The 13,280-nt window shown below is 40.0% G+C and overlaps 1 protein-coding gene across 1 annotated transcript; it reads right to left on the bottom strand.

Annotated features, from left to right (window-relative positions):
* Nucleotides 1-335: 335 nt before the first annotated feature.
* MYL5 (myosin light chain 5) lies at nt 336-9,140 on the bottom strand. Its single transcript, XM_073345821.1, has 7 exons — nt 8,974-9,140; nt 8,570-8,677; nt 7,406-7,481; nt 5,812-5,916; nt 3,105-3,183; nt 1,478-1,526; nt 336-1,091 (listed from the first exon to the last, which is right to left on the bottom strand). Exons 1-7 carry the CDS (start codon nt 8,974-8,976, stop codon nt 990-992), a joined length of 522 nt encoding a protein of 173 aa, XP_073201922.1. The 5' UTR covers nt 8,977-9,140; the 3' UTR covers nt 336-989.
* Between the last annotated feature and the right edge of the window lie 4,140 nt (nt 9,141-13,280).

The following is a 13,280-nucleotide window of genomic DNA, read 5'->3' as shown; positions in this document are numbered from 1 at the left end:
ACCTTGATTTTCATACACATTGTAAGGAGAGTGATCACTTTAGATAAGCAGGAGAGTGGGGTGGGAGGAGGTATTGTTTCATGGTCTCTGTGTATATAATATCTTCTGCCGTTTCCACAGTATGCATCCGATGAAGTGAGCTGTAGCTCACGAAAGCTCATGCTCAAATAAATTGGTTAGTCTCTAAGGTGCCACAAGTACTCCTTTTCTTTTCACCTTTTAACAGCAGGTTTCTACTCAAAATCAGTGAGGATTACAGCTCTTAATTGTTTTTATAAATGTTGCTTTTGCTCTAATGAAAATTGACAACTCAGAATGAAAGACTGTACCAAACAATGTTATCCATTTTTAATCCATATAAAAATAAGTAGTTATTTCTTGGAAGGGAAAATCTTTACCAGTAGGGTTGTGTGTTCATTTTTGGGGAAGATGAAAGTTGTGGCTCTGGCAATACTGACTGCTCCAGAGAACATCATTTGCCCCTGAAGTAGAGTAGTCAGCCTGGAACAAGCAAATGTGTGACTGACCTCTGCAAATGTTCTCCCTCTTCAGCATAATGCAACTGTGATCCCATAATGATGGCCACTTTTATAATTACCTATCAAGGTGTATAAAGAGGCAGGTGCCATTAATAGCTACCTATTGATAGGATCTTAGAAAATGCAAACAATCAGCTAGCATGTCTTTCTCTGTTTTATTTTGCCTGGCATAAATTTGAAATGAAATGTCTCTGCAATGGGCTAAGTAGAATGGAGTTAGCTCAAAAACAAAACTGTTGCTATGAAAAAGCATGGCAAAAGGTGCAGTTTTCACCTTGGGCCCTCCAAAGTAATGGAGACTAGGACATAGCTATTTTTAAATTGCATGAGCAATGGGTAACTGAGCTACAGCTGCATAAAAAAAACCACTACAGCTGTGTAAAAAAAAAGTCTGATTTTTATTTATTAACCCAATGTGAGAATTTAATGCAACTAACAAGTGTGCGCTCTTTATTCTTCCTTTTCCTCTCCATGTGTGATAGTGTAGCAGAACGATTTATAATCCAAGTTTCCTGCTGCATCAATAGGGGAACTCTTGAACATCTGGTCTATCTGTATACCATTAAAAGAAAAGAACATTGTTATGTTTTTCCAAAGCAGTCTTTTAGCAACTTCCAACTTAAAACTCCAGCATGGAAGCAAGTATCTGCAGCCTCTTATTCTTATTTCTGAATTATTTTGAAAAATTAATAGCATTTAACAGCTTGAAACAGATGATGCTCTGTTAGCTAGTAATTCAGTAGGCCTCTACAATGTGAATGTTGTAACAATGCGTTAGTGGTAATTCCTAAAGCCACTAAGTAAAAGGATTTCAAAACACTCATTTCCCTCATCCAAGAGACGTTATTTTAAACAGAATAGTCTTGCTGCCTTTCTAGGAAGCAACTGTCATTATATACCAACATGCACTTGAGTGACAGATACTGTAGTATACAAACCTCTTCAGCAGTGAATTTGTCAGCCTGTGTCATCATCATGCGTTTTAAGCTAGTTAAAACAGACACAGAGAGAAGATTAATTAGATGACACTAAGTCAGGGTAAGGATAGCACAGTCACAGTTCCTCACAATGAAATAATTATAGAATACTTTATTTTTCAACCTTGTCTTTGGAATATTTTAAGTTATAGAAAAAACCCCTCTGCTACCATTCTATTTACTGTGTAGTTAAATTGTTTACCTTTAGACAGCTGGCTAATTCCCAACTAGATAACACCTGCACACTGTTCAGTTGTGGTTTTAGCTCAGTAAGTACCAGTTTGGAAGGGCAGTGAGTGTCCTTTGAGCAGAAAGTAGGGTAGGACTCTTGCCTAGAGTGAATCCAAGCAGCTGTTCTCTACTCATTCCTTAGGTTTGGACTTAGGTCCAATCTATGTACAAAGCTGGAGTGCTTTAACTAATGGTGCAATTTAATACCAATTTAATTAAAACAGTACAACTTTGTACTGGTTTAAACCTGGCTAATATTAGTTTAAATTTACAGGCACAAGGTATCCTGATATAGACACTTAAGCATGCAGCTATAGCAATTTGTAGTGGGGTTGCATCAGTTTAACTAGGTATACAGATCTAGTTAAACTCATGCAAAACAGTGTGCAGTCAAGCCCTAGCAGGGATAAGGCAGGATCACCTATATGTCGCAGCAAGAAGAGAACTGTTGCATCTGGCTGGAAAGCATCCCTAGAAGAGTCATGCTACTGCCCTTTGCAGGATTAAGAAGGATGTAAAGGAAGATATGGAGCTGATGGGGAGTGGGGGTGGTACGGTGCGGAGGGGGAGAGAGAGACTGAGGAGTTCACTTGTCTCAGGTTTATATACCACAAAGCCCAAGATTAATTAAAAAAAAAGTTACAGGGAAGAATAATTTAAAACTTAGACAATGAGAAAGTAAAAGGATATATACAAATCCAGTTCAGAGTTTAAGCACCCACTGGGTTTTACTACTTACAGATTTTCATGCTGTGCTAATAAAGGAAATTTATTTAGCCTCTCATAGGAACTTGAGCATTAGTGAAAAACACTAAACACCCATCTGCAAATGTTCAAGATGCTTCTTATGCAAACAGCTTAAATATGCAAGCTAATATTTAAAAAACAAAAAATGTCTCTGGCATGCTCCCTAGAGAGGAGAATGGAAAGTAAACTTGCCACGCTTTATCCCTGCAGAAAAACTATTTTAATAGTTTTATTGTCACTGAATATACAACAGTTTAATTCAATGTTGTCCATTTGTACAAATGTATGGAACACAGAAAAATTTCTGACAAATATAAAGTTTTTAAACGGTATCTGGTTTGCTTAGTGGGGAAAAGCACTAGTAATTATCTTCCTGGGCATTATTACAAAGTCACTCATTTGCTCTGGTCTTGCATTCTATTCCTGCACTTTATTAATTTAACAAATATCATTTGAAAATTATAAAGCTAGTGAGCTGAAAAAGAATGAATAAACCTGTTAATTTACCAGTTAATTCTCAACATAATCCAAAATACTTAGATCTCAACTGCCTACTATAATGTGACTATCATGATTCTTGATAGGCTTGATAAACTTGAAGTAAACTTACTAGTCTTTGTGAATGTGTCCTTTACCATCTGGATCAAACATTTTGAATGCATTTAGTATGGTCTCTTCCCCATCCATACCTGCAGAAAATAACAGATGCCAGTGTGGCTCAGCTGGTAAAACATTTCCCACTGGTTGGAATCTTTCACAAGAACAGTACTCAGGCCCAGTAGTACAATGGGTCTATGGTACTGGAAGTGCTGTCTCTACACGTAACAGCATTTGAAAGCTATAGAGGTGTGTTAGAGGAGGAAAAAATGAGAGAATGTATTTGGATTCCATTAGAAAAATGAAGCTGACTGAGCAATTTTAAGGGGGAGTGAAAATGTTAAGACTTTTTTAAAAGAGAGGGGGAGACTGCCTCTTCTGTATACATCCTCTTTGAGACATCAAATGAAGGTCACCTTTTTATTTCTGGTGTCTGCTCAGGTGTAAATTAGTCTATGGTCCTTCAAGAAATGACATGTTTACTGGTCAATATAACTTCACTGAATTATAGCACGCTCTGTAATATCAGGCAGTGGTGTAATTTGCATTTAGTCAGGGAACAATATACATACATTATTTTGAAAATCAGTCTGATATCCTAAGAAATATGAGCAAATTCTATTGTGTAAATTAATAATAAAAAGAATAAAAATTAGAGTTGCAAGGCCAATTTAAAAAAAAAAATAGGTAGCTAAAAATAGCCTCAAGTCCATCCTTAGTTGTCTAAATAATTGGTTAGATATTTCAAAAGTGCTGAGAACCCAGATGCTGTTATATATTAATGTTTAGCTGTTGTATTTGTCTAAAGTGTAGTGCGGGGTTGGGGCTGACAGGCTTTATGAAGTCCCCAGGGAGCAGAGGTGGATGGCTATAGTAGCAGCGTGGCAGCCAAGAAACAACAATGGGGATAGATGAGTCTGCTCTGGAGAGAGTGTTGCATGGCAAGACAGTTTAGGAAGAAGTTAGAGCCATCCCGAGTGGTGGGCAAACTCTGCCAGGGTCTCGAAATGGCATTACAAGTTTCACAGAGATTTGCCTTCAAGCAGTTAAAAAACTTAAAACCTTAAAGAATTACTTGGCAAAAACTGGAGCTCATGTTCGAACACTATCTCCTAGCAGATGTCAGCTGGATCATGTCAATGTTAATCACTAATTTCCTTTTCAAATACATGTCATTATTGCCATGGAGTAAGGACTGACTCTTGCTACGTGCCCAGACATTTTAATTGAAAAATACCTATTGACATCTCTGATGCAGGTGAGCTTTGAGTATCATTTAGAATTACCAACCTTAAGAATGTTCTATGAGCAGTAAAGTTGAAGTAAATGATTAAAGCCTTTTCAAAAAGGTACTGGACATATGGGGAGGGTCGGATTAAGGCTTGGTGTACTACACTACACAGTAAAGTAGCTTACGTCAACCTAATTATGTCAGCGTACACATTACAGCCTTATCCCGCCAATATAAGTGCCCTACTACACTGACATAACTCCACCTCCACTAAAGGCATAGGGCTCATGTTGGTGTAGTTACACCACCTTACTTACATGAGCTGTTGGCTGTCTTGTCAATTTCATGGCTCCAGGGCCATGAAATTGACAAGAAAGCGGGGTAGCTATAGCCCAGCTGCCCCCAGCTCCTTGCTCCCAGCAGGCTGTGCCTGCCCAGCTCCCTGCTCAGAGAGCTGAGAAGCCCGAGCAGCTGCCCCTGTTCCCAGCTGGAAGTGGGGAGCTGAGAGCCCGAGGGACAGCTGGACTCCTGTCGGGGAGCTGTGCAGAGCTGAGCCCTGGCTCTCAGCTCCCCACACTGCCCCTCTTCTGTTGGTGGAAGTGCTCCTGGTGAGGATGCAGTGGCTGTAAGTCTACCTGAGATTGACATAAATCTGTATTATACACATGCCCTAAGGAACTTCTGAATAATGGTCTATATAGACCAGGGATGGGCAAACTACAGCCCATTAGCTCCCACTGGGGAGCAGGGTCTGGGGCTTTTCCCGCTCCAGCCGAGGCACTGGGTCGGGGGCCGCACCACGCAGCTCAGCCCCACTCTGGCGCTCCAGCCAGGGGCCGCACCATGTGGCTTGGTCCCACTCTGGCGCTCCAGTCAGGGCGCAGGGTTGGGGGGCCGCACCACACGGCTCCCAGAAGCTGCGGCATGGCCCCACTCTGGCTTCTACGTGCACCAATGGCCCCCTTTGGCGCGCTAATGGAAGCTGCAGGGGCGGTGCCTGCGGATGGGGCAGCATTCAGAGCCGCCTGGTCACACACGTAGGAGCCAGAGAGGGGACATACCACTGCTTCTGGAAGCCGCTTAGGTATGCGCCGCTCAGAGCCTGCACCTCTCCCCACACCCCAATCCCCTGTCCCAGCCCTGATCCCCCTCCCGCTCTCCAAACCCCTCACTCCCAGCCCAGAGCATCCTCCTGCACCCCAAACCTCTCCCCAGCCCCACCCCAGAGCCTGCACCCCCAGCCAGAACCTGCACCCCTTTCTGCACCCGGGCCCCAGCCCTGATCTCCCTCTCGCTCTCTGAATCCCTCGGTCCCAACCTGAAGCACTCTCCTACATCCCAAACTCCTCATCCCCATCCCCACCCCAGAGCCCGCACCCCAACCCCAATTTTGTGAGCATTCATGGCCTGCCATACAATTTCTATTCCCAGATGTGGCCCTCAGACCAAAAAGTTTGCCCACCCCTGATATAGATAGTATTAAACTCACCAAGTAACTTTGCTCCAAAGAGATTCAAAAACATTGTGAAATTAATGGGTCCAGTGGCTTCCTTGAGCATGGATTCTAGCTCCTCATCTTTTACATTTGTTTTACCTAAATTAAAGGAAAAGGTCTTTCAGTGTACAAATACCCATACTATTTAGAGTTATAATAGACAAAGCACCCATCTTTGGTTCTAGGCACCTTTACCAACATGTACTCACTGTATAATTGCCCCCCAAAATAGTTTAATCATTTCAAGACAGCTTTCCACTTATTTTCTTTATTTTGCTTTGTAACTTTCTACAATTCTTTAAATAGAATCCCCTCTGGGGGAGGGATAGCTTAGTGGTTTGAGCATTAGTCTGCTAAACCCAGGGTTGTGAGTTCAATCCCTGAGGGGGCCATTTAGGGATCTGGAGCAAAAAAAAAAAATAAAAATTGGGGATTGGTCCTGCTTTGAGCAGGGGGTTGGACTAGATGACCTCCTGAGGACCCTTCCAACTCTGATATTCTATGATTGGATAAATGACTTTAGTACCATAGCACTGCTAATGCTCTACAAAGTCAGTCTTGGCCAAATGTAGGGAATCACTTTGTAGTGGGTGGGGAATGGAGTTCAATAGCTGTAGTTGGCTTCTGAAAAGAAGAGCTGCAAAAATCTGTCAAAAGGAGTTGATAAAGCTGTATGGCTGTACAAATCATGCCTTCCAGTTACAGGATGATTATGGGGAAAATGTATACATGAGGCACCACTAATGACCACCAACCAGATCTGCAGGTGTCAACTAGAAAAAACAAAAGAGGCTCAAAGGGAGAGTATGCAAAATGGATTGGTTTTAGGTAACACATGCATGCAAGTTTCATAGGACTTTCCTCCTTACAGTAGATGGCTCTTTAATCTAGCAGAAAAATCGTTGGAAACTGAGGCTAGACAAATTTAGAAGATGCAATTTTTTTGGCTAGTGACGGTAATTACCCATGGGAACAACTTAGGTAGTGATGGAATGGATTCTCCATCACTTGCATTCTTCCAATCATTTCTCGAAGAGATGCTATAGCTCAACCAGAAATTACGGGCTTTATGCAGGAATCACTGGGTGAGGTTCTGTAGCCTGTGTCATGCAAGAAATCAGACCAGATGATCATAGCTGTCCCTTCTGGCCGTAAAATATATTAATTCACTCTTTTTTAAAGGGGGGAGGGCTTTCTAAGGATAGGTTAGTGGAGCTCAAATATTATGGAAAATGTGGGAGTTACAGTCCTAAAATACTTCAACATTTTAAAAAGAAACCTTCAATTTTCTGCACTAATAGTGTGACACTATCACAATCCTGATACAGTGTTTGGAGAAATTACTGTAGAATTTGGCCTAACAGAGACAGGAGTAAACTGAGAAACTGGAATTCAGTTTACAATCCCATCTGCTTCCAAAGTTAAAAGGTGTTGGGTCTCTGGAGCTCTGGGTATGTTCTATCTCTATCAGGTCTACAAATTCAAATATTTACCATGTTAAATAGTCCACCACTTAGCACTTACAACTATGAGTTTAAAGTGAGTAAGTGTACATTAGTAAAGTATATCTCTGCTCTAGTGTACTTACCCAAAGAAGCATAGATATCTTTCAAGTCTTCTTTATCTATGAATCCGTCTCTGTTCTGATCAATTAATGTGAAAGCCTACATGACAGAATAAATATACACATAATATATTCATGGTTTTATCTGTTATAGCTTTAGAAAAGCTTTATGTGTATCTGTGTTCAAATACAAGTTTGAACTAAGAGGGAACTGTATTTCCCTATTATTTTTTTACAGTAAATACACATTCTTTAGTAAAAAGTTACATGAAAAATGTGTATGCCCAGCGTGCTAAGCTTTTACTTGTCATATTTCATATTTTCATTTCATTACTTACTAAAAAGTGATGGTTTTGTTTTGTCTCTTAATCAGACTTTAAACTGCAAATCCCTCTCTTTTAATAATAAGTGTAAAGTGAGTATGAATTCTTTTTAAAACAACTCTTATACTAGGGTGCTGAATATTTTTCAGAACAATATTACTCAACTTTGGATTGCTGGAGAGCCATTTGATCATTGAACAGACTCTGAGAACCAGAAGACAGTCATACTGATGTTTAGACATTGTGTTTTGTTGTTGCGTCTCAGTATCATTGCATGGTAATACAACAATGTGACACAAATATTATATTCTGAGCGTGCTCATGATTATATTGTGGCTATGACTCTATTTAACACTCTTTCCTGTTCCTTAACTTTTTCTTGTTGCTGGCAGTGAGGAGGTACATGCGGCACCTGTTTCTTGGCTCATCTGCCTTTCCCCACTCCATATCTGCTTGCTGAGCACTGTGTGTAACATGTCAGGTACCGTGGAAAATCCTTTGTGATTGATCTGTGTTGATCATGGTTGTTCTGATGGAGATAAGACAGCACAAGGCTACTCCCAACCAAGAGCTAAGTGCATTGCTGAAGCCATTAAGTACCACTGCACACGATATGAATTGTTGCTTTGGCAGAGACAAAGACACAGGATATCCTCATATTATGTGGAGAGAGGTCTGAACCAAAGGCACAGACCAGAATCCATCCCACCCTGTTTAACTCTTAAGTCAGTTAATGAATGTGCTTTATATAACAAGCTGACTAGAACCCATTTCTGAACATGTACAACCTTTGAGAAATTCAGGTCCCAATTCTGTATCTGTGACCTGTCTCATTCAAATATATACACCTCCTATATTGTCTTACTTCCTTAAATTCTTGGATCTGTGTCTGCTCAAAGTTGGAGAAGACATTAGAAGACGCTCTCTGAGCACGTTTGGCACCACCTTCCTTCTTTTTGGTTTTTCTGCTAGCCTGAAAAGAGATGAAAGAATAATTTTGATCTACACTGGGAAAGAATAAATATATCATTTACTCCATTGTTCTTCTGAAATACACACTCCAATTAATACTTGAAGAACAGCAAAACATAAGTTAAAACTTTCTTTCTTTGCTAAGATACTACTCTTAAACATTCATACTTTAGATTTCAAAATTACTGCAAACACAATGCTCTCTCTCAAATCATAGTCCTTTTCCTAGGAGTATCATGCAGATAAATGCCCTGGTCTCCCACCAGAACCATGGTTTCCCACATGGGTTGAACTTACCATCGTTACTGGAGAGAGCTGCTGTGCCTTGCTGTCTTTGGGAATCTTACATTATAAAGTGCCTCTCCTAGGGAGGGGTGGGGCTAATCTTTGCAGCTAGCATGTCCCAAAGGAGATGTCAAACTTCTGGCTCACAAGACTTGCTCCATACATGGACAGACTTCCAACATATCCCCTGGTCTCTAGTGGATAAACAACTGTTGCTTATACTTGAAATCTCCTTAAGTGATCTGCTGTCTAGATTACCAGTGATGAGCTAAAATAGTGATGGTAGCACACTATGATGTTACTATACATAACACTGCATAGCAGCTGTACTCAGTAATGGTAAATTTCTCTGGATTCTCCTAAACGTATGTCTCTCTTAACTGCAGAGGTATGGGATTTAAAAGACTTTAAAAATAATTATTTTGGAAAACTGTTACCTTTCTCCTCCTTCAGATCTATTGCATTCCTTATCTTTTGAATGGTTTATTTACAGATCCAGCAAGTTGCTGCGGGTGCTATCAGAAACAAATAATCATGTCATGCCATACACCTTCAATGAGGACTTTTATTTTTGAAGAACTTAATTGTTGTTTTCGTTCTGACTTTTTGATGGAGGAGTTTCCTGCAAATTAAGCCTTCCCTCCTACTAACCTATATGCAGACCTCTCGACATAGAGCACACAATGCTCACATGTCCCTCCAAGAGCCCATTCCACCTGCTCCAATCATATTTTTGAAGGGGCCGCTCCCATTATATAACTAACATATTGATACACAAAATACATACCAATTGTACAAATACAACACACAAATATAAAAATGATCTTAAGACATTCAAAGCTATAACTAAATGTAAACTATACAACTTCATTTTCAGCACTACCCTCAGTGCTCAAAAATGTAGTAGTCATCATTAAAAAACATGCTGTGACAATATCAGTCATAGCTCCATGAAACATTAGTGTGTTTTGTGAAACAGCTTTAAAGTGAGAAATAAAAGAATCATGATTGTAACTGAACTGATCCTTTCATAAAAGATAAATACAATTCACGTATCCAAGGTTTTTGAGTGAACTAAGCCTAGTGTGAAATTACCTGTGAAATGTCAATTAAATTAATTTCATTTTATATTATCATTAGTTAGCATTCAAATACACTCTGGAAATCAAAATAGTGCATCAACTCTATGCATGCAAATATCTAAAAGAGAGAGAAATAATTAAATTACTGGTTAGAGAGTTATCCATGTCCTCTCAAGACAGTGGGTGCTTTGGGGGATATTTTTATACATAACTTGACCTTTGCCTAATTTTGCCCGTAACTTTATTTTTACTGGAAACTTAGTATTGATATTTATTGGGGAAAGAAGAATAGTGCTCTGTTTTTAAGGTATCAGTAAAGCTATATAGCTCTCTCAAATATTTTGTCAGTAGGTTTTAAAAGCAGTACTGGGAATATTAGTATTTCTCATGTTCTGCGAGGAGTGAATCAGGCCCCTGCCTCTGTGGCAGTGCAGTTCCATTGTTCCATAGAGGGGGTGGATTCTAAAGGCCATGGATCTCTCTTGTGGAATTGAGTCAGCTAAAGGCTTCACGTGCACGATCACTCAGGGTGGGATGTCTTGAGGGTGATGGGGTGACAGGACTGGTTTCTGTATGCTCCACTGCTCTTGTCTCGAGGAGGGCTGAAGTAGCCTTCCCTAGCAGCTCTGCAGACTTGTGGCAGGGACAAGCTTCCCTTTTCCCACCATGACTCCCCTACAGCCTTAGCCCAGCTACTCAGGCTGGTTCATGGACTGAGGATTGCCTCCCAAGAGCATAGGAGAAAAACATAAGTTGAATTTTACCAAAGTTGCAGTATATCCAGGGTACAGTTTATAACAGGACATTCTAAGCTGTGTACATTGTGAAGAACATAGGTATTGTCATACAGTAACAGATCAACAGTCCATCTAGCCCATTATTTTTCAGTGATTTATGGCAGTGCTTCAGAGAAAGATGTGGTGGTGTGCTTTCATCTAACTACATAATCTATTCCACGGGGGGGAATATTTCTTCCTGAACCTAACTAGTGACCAGCTTATGCCTTGATTCAGTGAGAGCTCTTTGATTTGATAATCTAGTTTATATATCTGCAGATGCCATTCCTATTTATAAAAATATCTAATATTTTAAACATTTTGTTGCAACAATATTGACAGAGGGTTTCACAGCTTAATTCTACATTATGTGTAGCAGTCATTTCTTTTATCCATTCTAAACTTGTTGCGCTTTAATTTCATCAAGTATAATTTTGTTCTTGTTTTATGGGACAGAAGTAGGAAATGCTGAGCCTGATTCTCCTTTGCCCTGAACCTGTTTGTCATCTACACCAGCGCTTCATGAGAATGACTACACCAGGGTGCAGTACAATAGAAAATCAGGTCTGCTGCCACCACAATGGGAAAATGCAGCTGCTCCCTTGAGGTTTTGCTCCCCTTTGAAGTATCTTCAAAAGTGAGAAGGGAACTATGTAAATAACTTACATTGCCCCTACACACACAAATAGGTTGCACATTTCCATTATGCAAAAATGTGATTTGACACCTCCATTTTAAACTCATGTTAGTTTAAATAAATGTAAGTAAAAAAAGTTTAGAAAAAATATCTTGAACTTCCAGCCAGGTTGAAGACATAAATTTACAAAGGGAAATAAATGTTATGGGTGGTATAGTTAACTTGTGCTGTATTGAAGAACTCTATGGGAACTCTAATTGGCAGGACTCCAACAGTGCCTCACAGCAAAGGGCTAATTCATTCTTATTCTGTTTACTTGACTTTCACAACCCATTGCACAGAAAATATTTAAATGATTCTAGCGGTGGTCTGAAAAAGGTAAACAAAAAGGCATAAAGAGGATTTTAAAATATAATTCCAGCATGCATTAGAGGTTCTTGAAACAATATGAAATTAAGTTGTAGATATAAATATATAATTGTAGGGTTTTTGTATATTTTAATATAGCTATCTGAACATTTCCCTAGAAATCACAGGATAAAGCTTTTGAAAATGAAAATATAAACTATCCAAAGTAACTGTTAATGAGAGACATTTTGCTTTTATCTGTTCTTAATTAACATAATTATTATGAAATTGTACAAGGAACTATGTAATCAGTCTAGCTTTCCCTCAAGCCAAGCTAAGAATGTATAGTGAGATGATTTTTAAGAGGACTTTATTTAAAAATAGTTTCTTACGTTGGATCAGCAGGAAGCATGGAATGGCAAAATCTAAAGATAACACACCAGTCCTTAAACCAGGGCCCTCGGAGAATATCAGAATACAGCATAATTAGCAAATGTTGTGTTTGCAGCTGCCTCTTCTACTGAGAGATGAGATGAGAGAGACTGCTTCTTTCACAGATAATGTGGCACGCTAGACTAAGACACAAAAAAGTTTCTAATATACTACACTTCCTTATAATATACATGTGCCTTCCACAATATGTAAGTTAGACTTCAATTCTGCAACGGATACCTTGTACAGCTATGCTGGTCTGTGTTAGTAGTTCACAATGCAGGAGTAGGCACCAAAGGGTTGAATCTGATGAAGTGGGTTTTAGCCCACAAAAGCTTATGCCCAGATTAATTTGTTAGTCTCTAAAGTGCCACAAGGCCTCCTCCTTGTTTTTGCTGATACAGACTAACACAGCTACCCCTCTGAAACCTGGCACCAAAGGGAAACACTTGTAAACATGTTTTGTTTGTCATTTAAATAAAAATGTCTGTAGATGGAGTTCATACAGTACTTCTTCAAGTTGGGGACAATACATTCAGTTTGATTCTTTTCTGATTTTCTCGCTCATCTGCAACTCTAGATTCAAAGGCATTTGGAATAGAGCTTAACTGTTTTAGCATGTCATCACACCGTTGGTAATTCAAACTAAGAGAGCTGCTGCAGGAACAGGTTTTATATATTTAATATTTTTTTTAAAAGTCACCTAGAATTTCTTTCATATAGAATAAAAGGAGTGTAGAGATAAAGAAAAATAAATGAATGAAAAATACCGGCTGATTGTTACTACATGAGGTCACCGGGCGCAGCGGGCGCGAAGGAACGTTAGTGGGGGCACAAGCTGCGCCTGCGGCGGAGGTCCCCGCACCCCCGAAACCTCCTGCGTCACCCGCCCCCGACAGGCTTACCCAGGCAACTGACTCACACGCACCAGAGTCCCACCTCCCCGGCGCTTGCACGTCACACACACCCCTGACACACTTGCACCCCTGCCACACGCACACCAGAGTCCCACCTCAGTAATGAACTTTCTCAGCCATTTAGCAG

The sequence above is a fragment of the Lepidochelys kempii genome, chromosome 5 (genome assembly GCF_965140265.1).
Source record: "Lepidochelys kempii isolate rLepKem1 chromosome 5, rLepKem1.hap2, whole genome shotgun sequence".
Classification (NCBI taxonomy): Eukaryota; Metazoa; Chordata; order Testudines; family Cheloniidae; genus Lepidochelys; species Lepidochelys kempii.
This window is presented reverse-complemented; position numbering and strand designations above follow the sequence as displayed.

Bases quoted from the DNA above. Each gene is read 5' to 3' on its own strand.
- MYL5 (XM_073345821.1), bottom strand. The intron at 5,917-7,405 runs GTAAGTACACTA...CCTTTAATTTAG, and splicing joins AGATATCTATGCTTCTTTGG to GTAAAACAAATGTAAAAGAT. The intron at 1,092-1,477 runs GTTTGTATACTA...AATGGTATACAG, and splicing joins ACAAATTCACTGCTGAAGAG to ATAGACCAGATGTTCAAGAG.